Source organism: Ictalurus punctatus, chromosome 1 (genome assembly GCF_001660625.3).
Source record: "Ictalurus punctatus breed USDA103 chromosome 1, Coco_2.0, whole genome shotgun sequence".
Classification (NCBI taxonomy): domain Eukaryota; kingdom Metazoa; phylum Chordata; class Actinopteri; order Siluriformes; family Ictaluridae; genus Ictalurus; species Ictalurus punctatus.
The window spans coordinates 27,531,420-27,554,759 of NC_030416.2; the positions used below are offsets into that span (position 1 = coordinate 27,531,420).

General features: G+C 38.3%; 1 protein-coding gene across 2 annotated transcripts in view; it reads right to left on the reverse strand.

Annotated features, from left to right (window-relative positions):
* Positions 1-382: 382 nt before the first annotated feature.
* Positions 383-23,340, reverse strand: part of scn5lab (sodium channel, voltage gated, type V-like, alpha b) — a 130,348-nt gene continuing 107,390 nt past the window's right edge. For both annotated transcript variants that reach the window (XM_017469225.3, XM_053683533.1), the window contains 10 exons: positions 21,006-21,126; positions 18,852-19,006; positions 15,946-16,119; positions 13,969-14,091; positions 8,770-9,042; positions 7,912-7,965; positions 7,190-7,327; positions 6,963-7,067; positions 6,364-6,634; positions 383-5,391 (listed from right to left, as the gene is read on the reverse strand). In XM_017469225.3, the coding sequence (XP_017324714.1) occupies positions 4,166-5,391; positions 6,364-6,634; positions 6,963-7,067; positions 7,190-7,327; positions 7,912-7,965; positions 8,770-9,042; positions 13,969-14,091; positions 15,946-16,119; positions 18,852-19,006; positions 21,006-21,126 (2,640 nt within the window). In that variant the 3' untranslated portion in view covers positions 383-4,165. The remainder of the gene's footprint in view (positions 5,392-6,363; positions 6,635-6,962; positions 7,068-7,189; positions 7,328-7,911; positions 7,966-8,769; positions 9,043-13,968; positions 14,092-15,945; positions 16,120-18,851; positions 19,007-21,005; positions 21,127-23,340) is intronic.

The following is a 23,340-nucleotide window of genomic DNA, read 5'->3' on the forward strand; positions in this document are numbered from 1 at the left end:
GTGGTCAACTACAAGAAACGTCTGACCTCTGTGATTGTCAACAAGGGTTTTGCCATCAAGTACTAAGTCATGTTTTGCAGAGGGGTCAAATATATATTTCCCTCATTAAAATGCAAATCAATTTATAACATTTTTGACGTGTTTTTCTGGATTTTTTGTTGTTGTCATTCTGTCTCTCACTGTTCAAATAAATCTACCATTAAAATTATAGAATTATCATTTCTTTGTCAGTGGGCAAACGTACAAAATCAGCAGGGGATCAAATACTTTTTTCCCTCATTGTATGTGTTGATCTGGTTAATGAACAATATGAAATAACAGTGTTGCATAAGAGTTGAATGATAGGTGTTTAATGGGGTAAAAGAGACATGCTCACAAAGGCAATAAATCATGTTGTTTATTGGACTATAGATATACATATTCTAATTGGCCACAATGCTTTTCAAAAAAACGTGGATCTCTCTAAATGTCCTGATTACGAGGACTACAGTCGACAGTATCTCCTTTGCATTTCCTTTTATTTTAAACAAACAAATGGGAAGGAGGGAGTCACACAACTGAAATTTACAAATGTGAAACCGTTCTTTGAAAAAACAAGTTGTCATATTGCAGCATGCACATTCTAATAGTGTAAAAAATAAATAAATAAATACATACATAAATAAACAGGCACATAATTATTTAAGGGGCAAATGACTGAGGCTGTGTTATGTTCTGTCCTCAGAGAACCTCCAAAATATATACCTTTAGGACTCCAGTTGCCGACTGTGGCTCTGTTTTGGTCATGCGTACCGGCTTATAGCTAGAATTTTTAGCCTCGAAGCCTGATACTAGATCAGTTTTCACTATTTCATCACACTCCGTTCTAGCTCCCTTAAGCAGCATCAGAATTTGATCACTGAACGTTCTCAGGAAAAAATTTAAATAAAAATGACAACTTTAGCAAATTCTACTATTTATAAAATACACCACTTTCAGATAACTAATATTTATACATCATATATGCAAAGCATAGACAAAATATGCCTTTTAATTCCTGTATCTGCTCTTGTATTGCACAAACTGGCATCTTAAAACGTACAGCAGATAGAAAAGTTTCCCTGTGCTTCATTTGTGGGTGATTAAATACATATTGTGTGAATCTCCAATCAACTTGGGTACCAAAGCATTATTATGGACCGTAGAAATAGTCATTTGTTACATTGTTTGTACATGTGCTGATGGATGTGGGTTTTTTTATTGGGGGGCGGGGATGGGGGTGGGGTATGCGATCATCATCCATACGTTTCTGCAATTAAATAAAAAAAAAGTGTAATAGTGCCATCCCACTTAATAAATCCATACTATAGCTGTTGCATTTCAGTGAACACTATTGTAACCTGCCGAGCATACTGTAAATGCGTATCAATTAGTATGAAGTTTATGAACAGACGTTTCAGAGAATAATTTAAATCCAAAATTGAAAAACAATGAAATGTTTTGTTTAAGCTGTCCTTGTCAGTATGAGTGCTTAGGATAAAGTTTTTTTTTTTTTTTTTTTTAAATCTTGAACTATTTTGCAGTGATGCGGTAGTGTACATTTTCCTCTCTCTATTTTACTTTGTCTAAATATTGCAAAAATAAAAGTTACACCTCCAAGCATAGTTGTTTCAGGTTGTCCTTCTCTCGTCTTCTTGCTGAAGTAACTGGAATAGACTCTTTGGTTTTGTAAAACCAAACGTGGGCAGCTTGAGAGTGATGCTAAGTGCTCACCAGAAGGAGGCCTGAGATCCCCTCTTCTAAACGTCAAACCGATATATTCTACCTCCATCACACAAAACCCACCTGCAGTTATTAAATCCAGCAAGACATTCCACATTGCTGAAGCTATGTGTATATACACACCAATGTAAGCCCATGCTAACTTATAGGTTCTCAGCTGTTTGACGCTCACATTATACAGGCTTATACACACAGCTTCCTTCTGGGTAATATATGGCTCCTCTCCTGTGCAAAAAAATAACTTAACCAAATGGAGTTTTTTTCCCCCCACAAGAATTCCAGTTACTATCTTTTGTATTTGTGTAGTTTTCGAAGTGAAGAAACATGATTATCATGTCTGCTCTGGTGTAATACGTTGTAGCGTAGAGAACAGGATATCAGCACCTACATTACCCTCACGCTACACATGATTTTAATCTGAAGACATTGTGTACTTATTCAGTGCAGGAAGTGAAAAGAATGTTTCTTGTGTAATATTTATCCACTGTAGCGGGTACCATGTGTAAATATAAGCAATCCCCAAATACGCGCAGCTGTGTAGATTACTGAGAGAACCAGGATAATCTGTTGCTTCTGTGTATCTGACAGGTTTGTGTTCGATACTCACAAAATATACATTTCCCCAGCAAATTTTCTGCATTGTCATGTTGGTGAAGCAATTGATTGGTCATCTTTGTAAGACAATGCAAACGTTCCAGATGTCTTGTATTTCACTCATTCAAGTTGGAGTGATTTCATTTTAGGTAAAAGCCCTTTGAATTTCCTTAAAAGCATACTCTTAGTTTTCTTTTCTTCGTTTTTTTAAAAATTTTTTGCAACTCTTATACATGCAGAGTATTAGCTGTGTTTATTCTAACAATATTCCTGTTAGGATAGCGAACATCTAAATATATTTTTTATAACATCTATGTATAAATCGGTTAACAGTGGGAATCTGTGCCACTTTTGTGTTCCATGCTCTTTTGTTATTAATGAGGGTTGCTTGTATTATACATTTGAATTGATGAAAGTAATGTCTTGTGCTCGAATGGACTCGAATGGATCGAAGACTACAATAAGTTCAGCTAGATAATCGGATTACATTAAATGTATATGGTTATTGATGTAATCCTCAGGCATGAAACAGCTTCACCATGCCTTTTGTGAGTCTTTTGCACTGGTGAAGAGGAATAAAACAGGATTTAAGTTCTACCAGGCACACTTGGGGTCTATTGCTACAAAAACAGCCCTTCAACAAACTTGCTAACCTGACAAGTGGATTAAACTCTTAATGTGAGTCTGAGATACAAAACAAATGTTCTGCAGTAAAGAATATGCCATGGAGCCAGCAAGAGATTCCCCTTAGACCTAAGGTTGACATAGTATAAATGACACTTTTTTTTTTCTTTTCTTTTTTTTTTTGGATTGAAACATACATCTAAAATCAATATTCAAATTTTATCGAAAGGTAGCAAATTATTGCTGAACTCAGTATGTGCAAAATAAGAATTCTTTTTCAGCCTTACAAAGAAAAATGGCCATTACATCTCTAATCGATGCATTTTCCAACATGCAAAATAAATACTCACAATTAAAATAAATACACAAAAATGTTTACTTGTGCAGGATGTTTGATACTTTGAATGAAAGCCCGTACAGTCTTTTGGTAGCAGTGGATGAAGATGGATGTTGTACACAAGAGACTGTTGCTGAGTCGTGTTTGATTGTCTTTTACTAGTCCTGATTATAGCATCCTGTAACCAGACCAGACTATTTGTGAGAGACTGGCTTACATAAATATATGCAAAAAGTGGAGGAAAAAAAAAGAGAAAGTACTGTCAAACATTCCCACTTATCATCTTCCCCCTCTCATCGCTAGTGACACAACCCGGACTTGTCAGAAGTAATTTTCATACTTAATTGTGTCCAAAAATATGTTTTTTCTTTTTTGTAATATAAGTAATTGGTAACATTAACAAGACTATATCTCTAGCGTCTTGGATTTTCTACATAGTGTGAAATCTATTGTCGAAAGGAAATCACACCAATTTAAGTAAGACCTTTTAATAAACTCAGGTGGTCAGGCATAGTTTGTAAATGTTGATAAAGTGTATTTCTTTCAATCTAATATATGATTAGTACATATGTGATATAACTGCAGTTAACTGCTGCAGAATCTCACTCATGCATATAAACTGAAGCAAAGTTAACGTGAGCTGTCTACACTTTGCCCCTGTATGTTCAAACAAAATGTGAAACACAGGAGAATTAAAAACATCAACTTGTCCTACAAAAACCTTGAAATCTTGATGCACAGTCACATGTATCAAGAGTTTTGAGTGCTGTTTGAGCTATGTTACATTCTGTAAACAAAAACCAAAGTAACAAGAAGATTAATGTGTGAGAGAGCATTTTATACTTAATGTTATAGAAATGTTTCACGGTCTGTGTCAGGGTCAGGTTTGCTCAGGTCACTGTTCCTGGGCTCAGGTATTAGAGCTTGGAAAAGCTCACTAGTGGCTCTTGTCACACTGTCATAAGACGGCGGTGAGGAGGTCGAGGACAGAGCCTCAGTCTCAGGTCCATAATTCTCCTTCAACATGAAGGCTATGAGTCCTTCCTTCTCTGGTGGGCTGTCATCCTCACTGCTGGCAGCTCCCTCTACATTGATCTGTCGATATATGAATGAGGCTTGCCTCAACTGTCTCCGGAGTAAATGCCTTCTGTAGGCCCTCTGTATAACAATGGATGATACCTCCTCTTGCTTACGTCGTAACGTTGTAGTGATGGGCTCGTAGGAGATTTTGGATGGATTTGCCATCATAAACTTCTCCTCCATTTGTTGCTTGAGAGCATCCATTTCATCCGATTCGCCCAGCACACGCTTGGTAAAGGCAAACAAGATGTCCAAGCAGTGAATCTTGTCACCGCTCACCATAGGCAAGTCCATAGAAATCAGCTTAATTTTGTTAGGCTTGGCAATGCGCAGCGGCTCGGACAGGGAATCAGCGAAATCCGAAAGCTTAACGTATTCGATGAACTGCGTGGCCTCAGGATCAAACTTCTCCCAAACCTCGTAGAACATCTCAAAGTCATCCTCACTCAATGGCTCAGTGCTCTCCTCTGTGGCCACACTGAAGTTCTCCAGGATAATGGCAATGTACATGTTCACCACAATGAGAAAAGAAATGATAATGTAAGTAACAAAGAAGGTAATGCCTACTGAAGGGTTCCCACAGTTGCCCCGGACAGTGGTGCCTATGTTTGGCACATTGGGGTCACACTCTTCAGGGGAGTTATTCAAAATGGGATTGAGCAGGCTGTCCCAGCCAGCTGATGTCGTTATCTGGAAAAGGCAGATCATGCTGTTGCCAAATGTCTCAAAGTTGAACATGTCATCAATTCCACCTTGTTTCTTCACATAGGCAAAGTTTGCCATTCCAAAGATGGCATAGATGAACATGACTAAGAAGAGCAGGAGGCCGATATTGAACAATGCAGGTAAGGACATCATTAAGGCAAATAGTAACGTTCTGATTCCTTTGGCTCCCCGAATAAGGCGAAGGATACGTCCTATTCGGGCCAGTCGGATAACTCGGAAAAGCGTCGGTGAAACGAAGTATTTCTCAATTATATCTGCGAGAACAATGCCTGCAAGAACGAATGAAAAACAAAATCATTCATTTGGTAAAATAAGTCTGTGAAATAAAAACATTTGTTAATGTGAATGAGACATAGCTTTACATGTAGATACAATTCTTCAGATGTCCCTGTAGACCATAACTCTGAAAAAAAGACTCAAACCCTAAGCCAACTCAAATTGTCCAACATTAGCCATAAAGCCTAACCATGTCATGTTAGCATAACCATTCCTTAAACCACGCCTTTTCTGATTCATGATCCTAAACATGGATATGTGTGTTTTGGCTTGATCTGCAATATTGCCCACTTGAAAAATGGACACAACCATACATTTTCCAAACTAACAACTGTCAACTGGCTCAATCCTCAATCACTTTGCAAGCCTGAGCTGGCAGACTTGATTGCTGCACTTTCCTTCACCTTAACTCAGGCCCCCCTTTTTGCAGGGGTGATCACTCCCACTCCTTGCTAACCCCTTGTCTGTGTTATTTTCTTCAATCAGGGACATCCACTCTCAAAACTGGCCAGGCTTGCTACTTAAGCATGGTCTGTCTCTTTCTTCATAGATATAGTGCTGCACAGCTGCGCTGGTGGTAGACCTTGATAAGTCAAGCCAAGGTTATGTTGGCTTTACAGTTATTCTTCTCCGTGTGGCTGATGAAGTGCTTGATTCCGGTGTATTCTGCTGTTGTGGAGGATGTTACTGTTCATTATGACCAGTTCATCTAAATCAACAGGATGTTACTGTTCATTATGACCAGTTCGAGTGGAGCCTACTATACACTGGATGCAAGATTACCATCTTTTTTTTATTATTATTATTTCTTTTCCCTCTTTCAATTGACTTCCTTTTATATCCATGCATGACTACCTACCCAACAAATATCAATGCTATGATGAAATTGATACCCCCTTGATATCATGGTAATCAGCATTTGGTGAAATACACTAACTCTCAGTTAGAGTCCTGCCTTGTCTTACCCACAATGGAGAGAATGACTACCACAAAGTCAAAGATGTTCCAGCTGACGGTGAAGAAATAGCAGCGGAGGGCAATAATCTTAATGATGCACTCGGTGGTGAAGATGATGATGAAGGCCAGGTTGACTTTGTACAGTATGGACTCCATGTAAGGGGACTGCTCATCTGTCTCCACCATCATGGTCAACATGTTCAGGAGGATGAGCAGCATTATAATGATGTCGAAGGCTTGTTTTGACACCAAGTCAAAGAAAAATCCTTGGACTGTGTTCTGAATGAGAGAACAATTTGCATCATTGTTACATTTTCATTTGTATACACTATATGGCTATAAGTGTGTGGACACCTGAACATGTGGTTCTTCCCCAAACTACTGCCACAAAGTTGGAAGCACACAATTGTCTGATTTTGTATATATTCATCAAAACTACCTATGTGTAGTTAGAATGCTAATGTGAGCATATCTACATATAAATTGTCATACATTAGTATATCGTGTATAGTGGTTTAAAATTTGAATCACACAAAATAAATCCAGTAAGTAGTTTGCACTATTTTTTTTTGTGGATAATTGGTAAGAATAATAGTTATATACCCACCAAAGGCCTAGGAATAGGTTTCTGAGGTTTTTTTGATCCAAGCTTTTTCATAGCATTGTAATATTTCTTCTGCTCTTCAGTCATGAAGATGTCCTGTCCACCTAAGTGCAGAAGGATTTCACTGTTATTATTGATGTATAGTGTGGATAATAGCATTAAATTATACTGTGTAATACTTTGCAACAAATTTCAGTTAAACATTCTTAACAATACACATTGGTACTTATCTTTCGTTTCTGTTGGTTGAAGTTGTCAATGATCACACCGATGAACAGATTTAGGGTGAAGAATGATCCAAAAATGATGAAAATCACAAAATACAGGTACATATACAAGTTGTGCTCCTTAATTGGCTGCTCCTCCACCTGTCAAATAGACAAGGACACATTTATTTCTATCGTATGAATTTGAAATACACACATATATATATATATATATATATATATATATATATATATATATATATATATATATACAGTACTGTGCACAAGTTTTAGGCACCCTATTTTTTTGGTATAGATTTTTTCAATTTTATGACTTCTACATTATCATGTCAAGCTGCTGGGTAGGGTATTGCTGCAAAAATAGTAGAGGTAAGTGCGATAGTCAAAATCTCCATAAGAATTGTGGCTGGTTCTGCAAGATGCTCAATAAAACTTACAGCTAATTTCCTTATAAAACAGCACAAATTGTACTGGAGACTGCTATTTTTATTTTATTTCTTTGTCACACCAAATATTGACTTTGTTTCATTGACTACTGTTTACTGCTCTTTACGGAATTTTAAAAAAATATAAAAACATTTAATTTCATTATTTTGAAGGCATCTTTGGTTTACAGCATTTCTCTGCATGATTTTTTCTCTGAAAAAACCCCCACTATTTATTATTTATTTTTCTTAAATAATATAAAAATGTAAAAATTAAGAAAATTAAGGTTCCAAACTTACAGCTCGTGAATCCACTGCTGCGTACATGATGTCCATCCAGCCTTTAAAAGTAGCCTTAGCAGGGGAAAAAGCAGGCTTAAACACAGGTTTCAACACTTCACATGCATATGCTTATTATAAACCATTACTAATGCAAATGTCGCAAGTTCATGTTTCCGGTTAATACGTAAATGTCTATAGGACATTCCTACAGCATCACCCTTCCTTTTCATTGTGTGAAACTAAAACCTTATATATGCGTCCACTTTTCTGTCAGTAATGGACAATTGAACCTTCACTCCTCAACAAATCAAGTGTACAGAGAAAATAAAAAGCTTCCTCAGCCAGTGATGACCAAATATGGATTACCAGCCAATGCATGTATTTGTTTTTAATGAAAAGAAAGAAGAGGGGGAATAGAAGGGGAGCCCTCTTTTAAACCAAGTAGCCTTTTTTGCCTTGGTTATCAGTAATTATAGGGCTTTTGTGAATGGGCCAGGACTGACTATTTCTAGACGCAAATGGAAGGTTTGTATTGAGTCAAGTCAGAAGAAGGTGATGGAAAGGAGCTAAGTGACTTGTTGCTAGGCTACCGCGCCAACTAAGTTAAAATGAAGAACGAAGTGCATGCACTCTTGCTGAGAACAAAATTCTGTATAATGGGCCCCGGTGATAGCTAAAAATAAAGTTCCGCTGACTTGTTGATTGATTCGTACTCATGGACAAGCAGAGGTGGGCAGCGACAAAGTGCAAGAGAGAAAGAAAAGAAAGTTTCACACTGAGTGCTGTGTGTGTGTGTGTGTGTGTGTGTGTGTGTGTGTGTGTGTGTGTTTGTGTGTGTGTGTGGGGGTGTGTTTGGCGAGGAAAAAGATCACTCACCACTTGAAGTAGTGCAAGGTACCCAGCACCCACGTTATCAAAGTTGACTTTTACTTTTGTCCAGTAGTACTGGGTATCGTTCATAGCCAGGCACTCGGTCTTGTTGTTAATATGTGAGGAATTGTAGATGAAGCCGGAGTGGTTGATGCAGCGGCCAAATTTTCCAGCAAACAGGTTCACACCCATGATGCTGAAGATGAGCCAGAAGATGAGACACACCAGCAGGACATTCATGATGGAGGGGATGGCCCCAATCAGAGCATTCACCACCACCTGGTGCCCATGGATACAAACAACGAGTAGATTTTTGATAGGGAATGGACAGCATCTATTCTGTTTTAGACTAGCTGTAAATTTTTATTTAATATTTACAACCCCAATTCCAAAAAAGGTGAGACGCTGTGTAAGATGTAAGTAAACGTAAATAAAAACAGAACGCAATGATTTGCAAATCTCATAAACCCATATGTTATTCACAGTAGCACATAGAATGCATATCAAATGGTTAAACTGAGGAAATGTAACATTTTAAGAAAAAAATAAGGTCATTTTGAATTTCATGGCAGCACCACATCTCAAAAAAGTTGGGATAGGGCAACAGAAGGCTGAAAAGTAAGTGTTACTAAAATGAAACAGCTGGAGGAACATTTTGCGACTAATTAGGTTAATTGGCAACAGGTCAGTAATATGACTGGGTATAAAAAGGATATCCTGGGGAGTCTCTCAGAAGTAAAGATTGGATAGAAGCAAATGTTGCTCTAAAACCTGTATATACCTTTCAGCATTGATGCTGCCTTTCCAGATGTGCAAGCTGCCCATTCCATAGGCACTAATGCACACCCATACCATCAGAGATGCAGACTTTTGAACTGAGCGCTGATAAAAAGACAGATGGCCCCTCTCCTCTTTAGTCCTCTTTAGTTTAGAGGACTCGGCGTCCATGGTTTCCAAAAAGAATTTCACATTTCGATTCGTCTGACCACAGAACAGTTTTCCACTTTCTCTCAGTCCATTTTAAATGAGCTTTGTCCCAGAGAACACAGCAGTGTTTCTGGATCATGCTCACATATGGCTTCTTCTTTGCATGATAGAGCTTTAACCAGCATTTGTGGATGGCACCGTGAACTGTGTTCACAGACAATGAGTTCTGGAGGTGTTTCTGGGCCAATGTAGTGATTTCCATTACATAATCATGCCTGTTTTTAATGCAGTACCACCTGAGGGCCTGAAGATCACGGGCATGCAATATTGATTTTATGTACTGTAATTGATGAGATATTCATAGTCTTCGCAACTTTACGTTGAGGAGCATTATTCTGAAATTGTTCCGCAAATTGTAGACTCAGGTTTTCGCAGATTGGTGAATCTCTGCCCGTCTCTACTTTTGAAAGGCTCTGCCTCTCTAAGATACTCTTTTAATACCCAATCATGTTACTGACCTGTTGCCAATGAACCTCCAGCTGTTTCTTTTTAGTAACACTTACTTTTCCAGCCTTTTGTTGCCCCGTCCCAACTTTTTTAAAGACGTGTAGCGGCCATGTAATACAAAATGGCCTTTTTAAAAAATAAATAAATAAATAAATGGTACTTTTCCTCAGTTTAAACTTTTGATATGTTTTCTATGTTCTACTGTGAATAACATATGGGTTTATGAGACTTGCAAATCATTGCATTCTGTTTTTATTTACATATATTTACATTTTACACAGCGTCCCAAGTTTTTTGGAATTGAGGTTGTACATAAACACTATGTTCACTAACAATCCTTATGATTAAATTAATGATAAACAAATGCATCTACAGTTTTCCAATAACCATTTCTCAAAAGACACAAAGAAAGATGAAGAAACATCATGGTGATGGTCATATGCATCCATAGCTACAATACGATAATACTGGTGGTTGGGTAGATTAGCATTACAACAGGGATAACATCAGGACAGACAGAACATACATACACACACACAAACATTGACCCATATTTATGTACTGCATGTTAGAAAGCATCCTGGTTCTTGATCCCAGTTCTGCTTTTTTGTATCTGCAATAATTTTTCAGATAATAGGAAGTGTCACAAAGAGATCTGCCAAACAGCTGATCCTCTGAATGAGACTGCACTTTCTCTCCCCATGCAAACAAGGCCATGTGCCTCAGGCAGCTGAAGTTAACATGCTGTAACGTCTAATCGTGTTTGCCAGACCTACAGTGACATAGAGGGAATTCCTAGCATTTCTGCTAAATCACAGGGAGATATATAGTGGTCGTTTTATATCGGTTTTCTGTAAAGAGATGCTTAAACATTCTTGGAAGGAGTCTCCAGTTTCAGACATAAAGCTGTTACTTTAATTTCTCTGCCATAGGGGAGTCTTCAGGACAGAGGACTTTGCAGTTTCTGTTTTCGTTAATAACATAACCTTTTTGTGTGAACGTTCCACCACATTAAATGTAAGTTTAAATGGATAAAAAGTATAATGTGATGTTCTTTAATGAATAGAAATTTGGAAACAAATTGCTACAGTATAAGAGGAATAAAACAATTCGGGATGTGCTGTTATTGGAAAACAGTCAAGAATTGCATCATATTACCCCTTTATTCGTTACACATTGATTATGATTATCAGCCATTCGAAGCTGAATTAACAAACTGTGTCAAGGGGGGGTTAATGTGACTTTTTAATGACTTTTTAAAGCACAAACCAAGACAAAATTGCACTGTTGTGCAGCTAAGAGAAGATAAATATAATACATACAGTGGGGGAAATAAGTATTGGACGTGTCAATACTTACTGGACGTATTTTTTTCAGTAAATATATTTCCAATGAGGCCATTCATATGAAATTTTCACCAGACATCAGTATTAACTCAAGAAATCTGAAATATGAAGATTTCACAACATTAAAGTCCATAATTAAAGTTATGTGGAATAAAGTGGAATGACACAGGGGAAAAAAATATTGAACATGCTAAGAAAAAGCAGTTCTCCAAGGTAAGATAAGGCAAGGAACCAGCTGAAATCCGTAAGTAATTATACCCCCTATCTGTGCAAATTAATATCAGCTGGGTTAGTAAATTGATGGTCTATAAAAAGGCTTTTCGTTACCAAGGTGTCACACAAGAAACATGTCATGAGAGGTAAAAGCAAAGAGCTCTCCCAAGACCTTCAGGACCTTATTGTTGCAAAACATATTGATGAAATCGGATACAGACGTATTTCAAAACTTGTGAATCCTTCAGTAAACACCATTGGGGCCTTTATCCGCAAGTGGAAGCAACATCACTCAGTCATCAACCTGCCACGCACAGGAGCTCCTCGCAAAATTTCTGACCAGGGAGTCAGAAGAGTAGCCCAAGAGCCAAGGACCACTCAGAAAGAGCTCCAGAAACACTTGGAGGCAGCAGGTGCCATCGTCACAGAGAAAACAATAGGCAATGCACTCCAGTGCTCACGCTCACCCCGCAAGACTCCATTACTAAAGAAAAGGCATGTCGAAGCTCGTTTAAAGTTTGCTAGAATTCATTTGGACAAGCCTATGAAATACTGGGAGAGTGTAGTCTGGTCAGACGAGAGCAAAATTGAACATTTTGGCTGTCATTCTACACACCACGTTTGGAGAAGAAATGTCATTGCACATCACCCTTAAAACACTATACCAACAGTGAAGTTTGGAGGTGGAAGCATCATGGTGTGGGGCTGTTTTTCATCACATGGTACTAGCAGATTTCATATAATTGAAGGAACGATGAATGGAGCCCTTTACCGGGAGATTCGTGAGAAGAATCTGCTGCCGTGCACCAGGATGATCCAAATGATCCAAAGCATACAGCAAATTAAACTCTCAATTGGATTCAGAGAAAAAAAAATCAAGGTGTTAGAATGGCCCAGTCAATCACCTGGCTTGAATCCAAATGAACAAGTTTTAAAGACAATATGTTTAGAAGAATGGGCCAAAATCACACCTGAATACTGCGGCTGATTAATTTCTTCATACAAGAAGCGTCTTGAAGCTGTCATTACAAACAAAGGCTTTTCCAAGTATTAAATCAATTTCAGTTAGCATGTTCAATACTTTTTTGTGTCATTCCTCTCTATTACACATAACTTCATTTATGGACTTTAATGTTGTGATTTCTTTATATTTCCGGATTTCTTGAGTTAATACTGATGTCTGGTGAGAATTCCATATGAATAGCCTCATTGGAAATATATTTACTGAAAAAAATGTTGACACGTCCAATACTTATTTCCCCCACTGTAGCTAATACTGACCGTATGCCTGTTGAAGGAAAAGAAAGATTTTGGGAATTACTTTAATACTGATGGTACAGTCTGCATTTATTATGTTTACGTTTAGTGCAATTTATCCTATTTAGCATGTTATATTTATTTATTATATAGTCCAGGCTACCATCGTGATACCCGAGTTACTCCTATAGAATACTGTCAGAAAAAAAGAAAAATACATTTAACAGAATATTAATGGGTTTATAAAATAGATCCATTTAACATTGGTTACACTGAAAGAGCTGAGCGGTGTACATCTGCATACAATACATTTACACTGAGCGCAGTATTACACAGAAATGTACTGATTAAAACATAGTGCAGTAATTATTAAATGTAATACTGCCAAGAGTTTCACTTCCGTCTGGTGAAGTCTGGTTAATATATGAAGTATGTAGTGACAAATCAGTCAGACTGTGGATTGGATAGATCAGACATTATTACAACTTAAAAGAAGAGTGAAAATGACAGTTAGACTTTTGAGGCATGGACTTTTCAAAAATATTAGCTAATATTAGGTCCAAATGAGTTATTTTTTATATTTATAAAGATTATTACTTGTAGTAAGTCTTAGTGTTTCATAACATTACTAACATTTATTGAATATCTGAGTACGAGAAAAACGCTTTCTTATTTATCATTCATATTAAATGAGTGCAGGTTTGACTTTACTGTAGTCTAATGCCATGAATCGGCTTGTTATAATGTAATGTTGTATAATGCCCATGCCTCTGTTATACTAATTGTGCGTATGTATTGAGTCTTTGTGTTTACAGTGTACTTTTGAGTTTTGATTAATTTTTATCTTTTTAAAAATGCACTGAACTTAAAAATGCATTGAAAGTGGGGGAAATAGCGACAGAGGACAGCGAAGTGGCAGATGGAAATAAAGAGAGAGAGACAGAGAGGCTCTTACCCTCATGCCTTCAAATCTGGATAGAGCTCTTAGTGGCCTGAGAGCCCTGAGGGTCCTAAGTGATTTGATGGCAGCCAAGTCAGAGTAGCCTAGTGTGCTGGCTACGAGGCTTATTAAAGACACCTAAAAGGGGCACAGAGAATGGAGGAGACAGAAAAGATAGAAACGCTGTATTAGCAAGCTGATAAATCCTGCCAGGCAAAGGGTCCATGCACTTCCTGCGGAAGTAAAAGGAAAGGGCTTCCTGCCTCTGACTCAAGGTGGCTGGGGAAAAAAACAGTGGTTAAATAGTTTCAACAGCTGTATTTGCTGTTTCGCAGGTCCTGTGTGATCAGTCCTGGAGAAAGTACAAAAGTTGTAAGTGCTGAACAGACATGGAGGGAAAGTGTGTGTGTGTTCGTTCAGCAGAAGGCTTCTAAGAACCTGGGGAAGACGAACACGTTTAATTGATTGACCTAACAATCACTAATCTACTGAAGTCATCACTGTGTGCTTAAGTGGCCCGGCAGTGGCACGGGCCGGCCAGAGAAATCCTTACCCTCATGCCAGCAAAGCGAGATACGGCCCGAAGCGGCCTCAATGCCCGAAGGGTCCTTAGAACGCGCAAGGTGCCAATTTGTTCATAATTGAAGGCACTCGCCAACAGGCCAATCACTGAAATCTGTGTAAATTGAAGTGTAGTTTGTTCAGTTAATGCCAAGATTACATGTTATTCCTCAAGTTATAGTTACAGAATGTTACATGACATTTCATTAGACAACTACATAGAAAATGGACTAGCATAATGATCACTGTAGTATGGTGCGCTTTCCTAATCTGATATAGTCGACGGACTTTAATTTCATCTTCCAAGAGGAAATCAAGTCCTTAAGAGAAAAGTGAGAGCTCTGTATTTGTTGCGTTATGCCATGATACATTATTAAGATAAGGGAATGTTTAAGCCCATGGAGAACAATCACTAAACATCGCTTAGACTTTTTTCATAATAAATGAATTATGAACAGTATAGGCCGTCTGTTTTGGGACTGAGGGAGTACAACCTTGGGTTATCGTTTCTTCAGGGAGAATTAAAACAAGCACTGGAGAAGCATTTGGTCTCGTGCATAATATTTGTAGAGATATTAAAAGAATATTAAAGGGTTAATATCGCTATACAAGACTGCCTGCTTATTATGTTTTTAATGTGTGTGCACAGTGTATGTGCTCTAATGGGCTCTTTCATAGCATTAACAGTTATAGCCTACACATTACAATGTAGTGTAATATACAGTGCCATTTGTTTTGTTTTTTTCCTACACTGTCAGATACACAATATAGCTTTGGTGTTATGAGATTCCACTATATGATCAGTCTTTAAATGTGTATTTTAAATACTCTGCCTAAATTACTTTATAACCTTATATGTTTTATTACACATATCATTTGCTAGATGATAAAACAATATAAATTAGACAGTCTGCACCTTTGGGAACGATCAGTTAAAAAAAAAAAGGTTATGAAAAAATGTCTTTGTGATTAATCAGTTAACCGCACGCTGAACATGTGAGAAAAGTCTCAGCTTTAATTTAAGTACTATTAGTCTAAGATAATAAAAATGTTAATCAAATGAAAATGTAAATGAAAAATAAAATGTTCAAATTTTCTATCATTTTGTGATTACATGCAGTTTGAACAAAACCATTTACATCTCAGTTATCGATCTCTAGTAATTCACAAGAAGAAAATGTAACTGAAGCATGCTCGTATTTAGATCCTACTTGACTGTTTAGAAACTCGAAAGTGGTCATGGCTTCCTGTTTCACTGTGATTTTCTTTTCAGCTAATTTGCCAGCAAAGTCGAAATTAACCACAAAGACAGTTTTCTACGTTTTTTTTTAACCCAAGGTTACCAGTAATTCTCAAGCCGTTTGTATGTTTAAGACAATATTGTCATCCGCACACATCAAAAGGTAATAATGAAATGAAAAAATCACTTACATCAACGATTAGAAAGTCAAGCCAGCACCAGTAGTTGGTGAAGTACTTCTTAAAGCCATATGCGAGCCATTTCAATACCATTTCCAGGATGAAGATGTAGGTGAAAATCTTGTCTGCAAACTCGAGCACAGTCTTGGCCACTTTTCGCTGTTCAATGTAAATGTCTTCGAATGCCTGTCACCAGAGAAGACCGGACACAGAAGAAGTTGAAGACAAAAGTGTGTGTTAGTGTGTGTAATGGCACTAAGATAAAGTTAATGCAACGTACTAGCAGTTTATGTGACAGCGTCTGTAAGCTAAATATGCACTGCTGACGTCCAATGACCCCGTGTTCTTGCTAAAACTGCTGGGCTGTCTAGTGCCTTTGACATTAATGTGCACAGACAGAGAAGTGACAAGGAAAACACTGGATAGTGTGTCGCCGAGTCTCCACTGCCTTCCACATGCCCTCCATCATCACTGTGCTGGGCAAGAATGACTAACTATCCACCTACTCACATGTAATGGGACGCTTTCTAAAGCATGGATTATTTAACTCAGCACACCCTTATATAACAGTACAATTAAGTAAGAGATAACATCGAGAGGATGTTTTGACAGGACATCATGGAGAAGAGGATGTGCGTTAACACCCTGAAATTGATTCAAATGAAACAATTAAAATGTATTTTTTTAATGAGTGATGCACTCTATAGAACCTTTTTCATCATTTGCAGTTACATTTAATGTCGTTGAACATCTGCAAAACAAGCTAGCTTCCTGTGACAGAAACCTGGCTGTTACAAAGCGCTGACACTGGGGACTCCTTCCATAGATGTTAAATGAAGGTCTTGTTACAGGAAGCTTCATCACATCAACAATTATACTTTTTCCTTTGTTGTTGTTGTTGTTGTTATTTTTTTAATCCATGTATTAATAGTATTACATTATGGAGTTCCTGTGAATTAGCTGTTACTAGAGAGATGATAATGTACAAGTGTAAGTCAAATGAAAACCTTAAAATTGTGACGTAAATGCAAAGAAGTGGTACATCAAATCTGTAGTAAAAATGCACTACAGGTCCATTGTTTGGAATTGGTCCTTCTACAACTACCTTAAACCTGAAACACTTTTGTGACACTTATTTGCAATAAACAATGCAAAAATAACAACAAAAACCAGGTTTTCATTTGACTCATTAGTATTAGAATGAGTGGTTTAATATGAACGACCTATTTGACAGCCAACACTATAGTCAGAACTGCAATTTAAAATACCTGAATCTGTTATAGACTTTGATATGCTGTGGATTTGTGGAAAAAAGGCAAAGGAGAAATTAGAAGAAGAAGAAGAACCCTTTATTTGTCGCATATACGTTACTGCGCAGTGAAATTCTTTCTTCGCATATCCCATCTTGTTAGAAAGTTGGGGTCAGGGTCAGCAATCATACAGCATTCCTGGAGCAGAGAGGGTTAAGGGCCTTGCTCAAGGGCCCAAGTGGCAGCTTGGTGGTGCTTGACCTTCTGATCAGTAACTCAGAAGCGGGTCACGTGTGGATATCTTGACTTATGACTGCAAGACATTCAAAATAACCTGCGCTATATGTACCGTATCCAAATTAGTGCACAAAACAGTGAGTCATTAAGAAACTCAGCACTAAGCATCTGTTGCAATTTGCCTACCCACTGGTTTCAACAAAGTTAGACGTCCCGTCCCCCCCCCTTTCTTTTCTTTTCCGCTTACTTTGCTTTTCATGAGTGATCATTCAACTCTGTATGAAAGAGCAGCTGTTTGCTGAGGAGGTGTTGGTAAATGCCACCAAAATACCAGGCAGTCTAGAACATGGCATCCAGGCCCTCAGACAGGCCAGTGGCATTAGCCTCTCTTTGTGAGTCACTCACTAACAAAAGGCACTCCTGTGCAGTTAAGAAGGTTGTGCACAGTACGAAAGTTAAAGGTTTTGCAACATTACACAGTAGTGGTGAGCTTTTTTTTGCTCTGACATTTGTTGACTCCTTGGTGTAGCACTTTTGAGAAAGGCAGCTGTTGGTGGTTAAAGAAAATGTGTGTTGTATAGATCAACCAGCTCATGGCAAATGCTTTCAACGTGATCTTTGATTTACAGTGGAAAACTTTCCCAGCATTGTCGAATTCCTTGGAATCTTCTGGCAGAGCAACCTCCATTTCCTCAGTGTGAAAATGGATAACTATGAAAGAGATTTTCACTCAGCATCTCAAGCTGCCTGTGGCATGTGTTAAAATTGATTATTGTCAGCTGAGAGCTGTGCATTTGTTGCCCTGTCATAACTCTCTCATGAAGATGCCTGATCCGGAATGTTGACCACAAAGCAGGGGGTCTGACTCCTCTAGCCAACTAACAGAGAAACTCCTGGAAACTGTTCCAGGGTCGGCCTGATTATGACGTTTGTAAGCACAGAAATCGGGGACCTTGCTAGCTTTAATTGACTCAGCTAAAGTGCAAGCCTAACTTTTCTATTCCTGCCTTTTTTCCCCCTGACAAACAGTAGCTGTGCAGTACCTGAGAGGTTACGAGAGTTTACACAGAAGCCGTGTACTGTTCTTGCTCAGACTTTTATTGACTCCTTTGTGGAGAACTCTTAAAAGGACCACTACTCTCTGTAAAAGTACTACATGTTCAGTCGTCTACTGGTGCTGCTCAGAACAATCTCCATAACGTATAAATAAAACTACTGGCACAAACCTATTACTTCTGTCAAAAAAATATGTTGCTGTATGTGCGGGGAAGATTATTGGGGGCATATTTCCCCAGTCATGTGTAAACAGTTACATAAGTAAACCGATTTTCCTGCTTAAACCTTAACATTAAGTTCAACATTAATATTTATCATGTAATATTTTGGGTTACATTAAATGTAACATGTGAATTTTGTATTAGCTGTGCTCACCAGAGCGCCACTGCTCAACAGGATCATGAAGATGATGAATGATTCGAACCAGCTGTGCTCCACTATCTGATAGCTGGTCTTCCTGAGCCGCCACCACACCTTGCCCAGACCCACACTAGTGTCGATATCGCAGCACTGGAAATGACGGAGGCACACTAGCAAGGGAAAACAGGGGAAAACAAACTTCCTGTGTACAGTATGATAAAAGAAGAGTGCATGTATTTACAAAAACAAATGAAGAGGTCATATTATTATAAGCATTCCTCATAAACAGTACAGTTCTAACCTGCCTTGAACAAGCTTTTAGTCTCAGATAAAAGTACATGTCTTCAGTAATCGCACACTTATCGAGTTGGTCAGTGATACATGGCTGTTATGTGACATGAACTCAAGCAGCATCAATGACTCTTTAAAAGCCTTCCATCTATAACAATAGGTCGCTAGCATAAAATCACATTTGAGCCTCCCCTGGGCGTCGAAGTGTCTCCATTACCGGCATTTGAGCTTCTCCAAATTAACTTATTGCCTGTAAACTTAATAACAGGATTATGGTAGCAGGGTCTTCTCAATTCAATTTGTACTGATGCTCTAGCTCTCTGTAGGAAGCCTTAAACATTTTAGCACCCCTGCATCATCATTTGTCAAGCAATTAACAGCTATCAAAGTAAAAATCACACAGCTCAATGACTATGGCAAACACTGGGAGTTACTCCGACTGATCTGATTTGGCAGCAAACATGCTACGAACACAGAGTACCAGTACTTTACAGAGAGATATTTATGACACCCCTTCTGTCAGATATTGGTCAATTTTCTCTCTACTTATCTTGAAGAACTTAGGAGAAATAATACACCAGAAACTAAAGATTCTATTGCCAATTAAATGCATATTATCCTGGAACATGTTCTGTTTTTCTTTCTGTTATATGTAACCTTACACTCTGTGCATTTGTTGAATTTTTTATCCAATCCTCCTTTAAACAAGCAGGTCATGTACATTTGGAGGAACATGATATGGAGTTAAGTTTAGTGTACACCGCTGTTTCAGAACATACCGTGGACAATTATAGCAACTTCATTTCTTGTTCATTTAACTTGTTTGGGTTGCCACTAATCCACAGGCAGTACAGTTACTTTGTGATAACCCAATTTTCTCCCGATTTGGCCAATTTGCAACCTTTCTCACGTGACAACTACCAATTAGAGAAGGTGAATGCTACCAGGTGTTTCCTTCAAGACACGTGATGCCACCGCATCGTTTTGAACTGCTGCTCATGTTACATCACAGGGCAGCTAAACACACTCCAAGCAAAACTGCTGATCATATTTGATCATAAATGAGCTCACAGATGTTTCCGAATTGGCTACTGTCGCCAATTTTGCTCTCCTGGACTCCAGGCCATTGGTTGTCGTGGCATTGTCAGGATTCATACTCGCGACCTCCTAACAACATGGAGATCTGTTGCACCACAAGACCAATTTATTCATATTTATATTTAAGCAATATTTGACTGCACTCATCTTAAACAGTTACTGTATGACATTTTGTACTCAAGAAATCTAACAGAATTCTCCTGAATTTGGCTTAGTGCCAGTGAATGAAATACCTCTGAAAGAATACAGTATGTGTGTTTTGGTCGGCACTAAACTTCATGCAATAAAATGACGTATTCATATAAGCATTATTTTACATTAATCTGCTCTTCATTCGGTACATACAAAAATAAGCCCAGGGTTGTCTTAAAGGCATATACTGACAGCTGATTGGTCATGTTTCAGTACACCTGACCTGACTGGTTGATCGATGAGTTTGAAATTAAATATGCAGCATCAGTCTTCACATTACCAGGGTGTGTTTCAATCCTGACAGACATTTTTAGACCTTTGCTGACACAGGATATGCCATATAATGCCCCATAGACCTTTTAAAAGTCCGTTAATTGTTTAATGTTTTATATTAAATAGCCTTTGAAGGTGAAGCCAAAGATGTGTCCTTCTGTCAAAGCCTAACTGAACAAATCTCGGCATGATAGCAGAGCTGTAATGCTAAATGTTCACCCTGTGATTACTGTGAAATACTAAACATGCTGGTGATGATCTGCATGATTTTATCACATTAAACACTGTCTTTCTGGCATTATAAAATGTACTTACCATCAGGGATACAATTTTCAGGGTCCATGTCCTCCTCTGCCATCTCGGAGTATTCATCTTCCTCTTCTCCAGGCTTTCGGAGGTCAATTGTGCTGCCCTCGGATAGGCTGATGTCGTCACTCTGAAAGCCAAGTGAACCAATCAGTCTGCTGATTGCTTCTGTAACACTTCTAAATGATGGTTCTGACAAGACTCTTGTGCTGAGAGGTAAAAACACCAGTCATGTCTGACAAGCTCTGGCTTTACTTTTATTATTTTATTCACAGAGGTAAATATTCGGCTGCATCCATAACAAGCAGTTTTACTAAAAAGCACAAAGTACCCTTTAGTCCTAGAGTGGACGTCATTTAGACTCAACATCAACAGGGTGTCCTGTATGCCAAGGTTCTGTGCTTCTGTGATTCTTTTGACATATACAGTAAATCAGTGTATGATTACAAATGACAAATGTGCGATTAAGTAAATGAAGCTTGTTTTAAGACGATAATTAAGATGAGCTGTTAGTAATGTTATATCTTAGATTGCAATCTAAATGCACATTGTTTCTCAGGATTTAATCACTCTGTTGAAGAAATCCTGTTGAGGGGTTTAAGGTCCGCTTAGTAAAGGCAGGATGCAAGTGTATAAACACTGCATTTGCTGTATTTGGGTGAATCCAAGAATCACTGTGAAAGTCTATTATGAGGGACACAGGCAGACAGCAAAAAAACCAGAATGATCCATAATCATAAAACAGGGGAAACAGGTGTGGGTCAAAACCCAGGAAATATTACACATGGAACTGGAACTAGAAAACAAAACTTGGACTTAACAAGACAATAAATGCACATTGAGTACTATGCAATGGTACTGTGACACAACAAAGCATAAATAGACAAATTAATCAAGGGCGAGACACAGAACAGGTCAACACAGTCAGGTAACACAAAAATGACAAAATGGGTGGAAGAAGACAACAAAGAAAAGCATACTGTCCTAAAGAAAGTACTACTAGTGTATCCTCTCATCATTTCTACATCATAATATCATAATGAGGTAAAATCATCACTGGGGTAATAACAGGCCTAGATCAGATTTGTCATGCCTGTCAAAGAGCACTTGAAACTTGATGTAAAAAATAATAATTAATGTTAATATGTAGTGTTACGTGGTAAGACAGATTCCATTTGACCTTGTCTTGGGTTTCAGGTGAGGATCTGATAACATTCTGGGTCAAGGGCAGATACATATCCACATCGTTATACAAAAAAATGTCATTCTATTTGAATGCATAGACTGCATGACAGTCCCACAATACAGTTTTATCAAACCTAAAAAATTATGTAGCATATGAGAAGAGTAATTTCTACATTAACATTATGCCAACACGCGTTGACTAATTCTGCTGAAGCTGCCATTGTTTCAAGCACTGTGTTGGTAGCATGGGATATAAGTTTGCCACATACTTTTGTTAAGCACAGCCACTGCATTTATTTCAGAGTGTTTGCATGATTGATATTTCACACAGAGTTTAGGGACAGCACACATAGGTGATATTTAGTTGGGTTGGGGGTTAGAGCATGTTCGTGTACGCCTTTGGGACCTGCTCGACTATCGATTCGGCCCATTTGCCATACCTCTACCTCCTTGAACAACTCGCATGAGACGAAAGCTATTCAGGTTATTGTGTGGCAGTGTGGTAGCGCTGACGTGAGTGTCTGATGAAACCTAATACACCCCATTGCCCTCCCTTGTTTGCGAGACCCTATGGGTGACATTTTTGCCACTGGCCTCTCTGGCACAATAAAAAGCTGACACCATGTTAACACGGCTAGACAATATAGCTTGATACGGAAGGTGAGGAATTTCTTTTTTACAACCCTAATTGCAAGTTTGTTAGTTAGTAAATGCATCTCAGTGTCATCTATGACTTCTTGATGTGCGGATAAGCATTCGACACTTTATAGCAAAATGCAGGGAAAGTACATACTGCTCATAACTACAGAGTGATGTAGTGAAATACAAGAGAATAAATTCATTGAATGCAAATTTTCCTTATCCGTAGTGCTAAGCTCCTATCAAAGCTGCCATATAAGCGTATATATGAGGAAGGACAGTGTCGGTTTGGAAAGAGGGCAGAAAGAGAAGGAATGATAAAATGAGGAGACTGGGCAGCTGTGGAAATGATGTGCATCCTTCCTGACACAAGGCTGCTGTGTCTTGGTTTCGCATTAAAGCAGAGGGAAATGTGGTGTGGCAGTGCCTCGGAACAGTGGAGGAGGTGAGAATAAGCTTGAATCCACACCAACCAAATGGGAGCAGGAAATTATGCATTGTCGCCACAGTGCAAGATCAT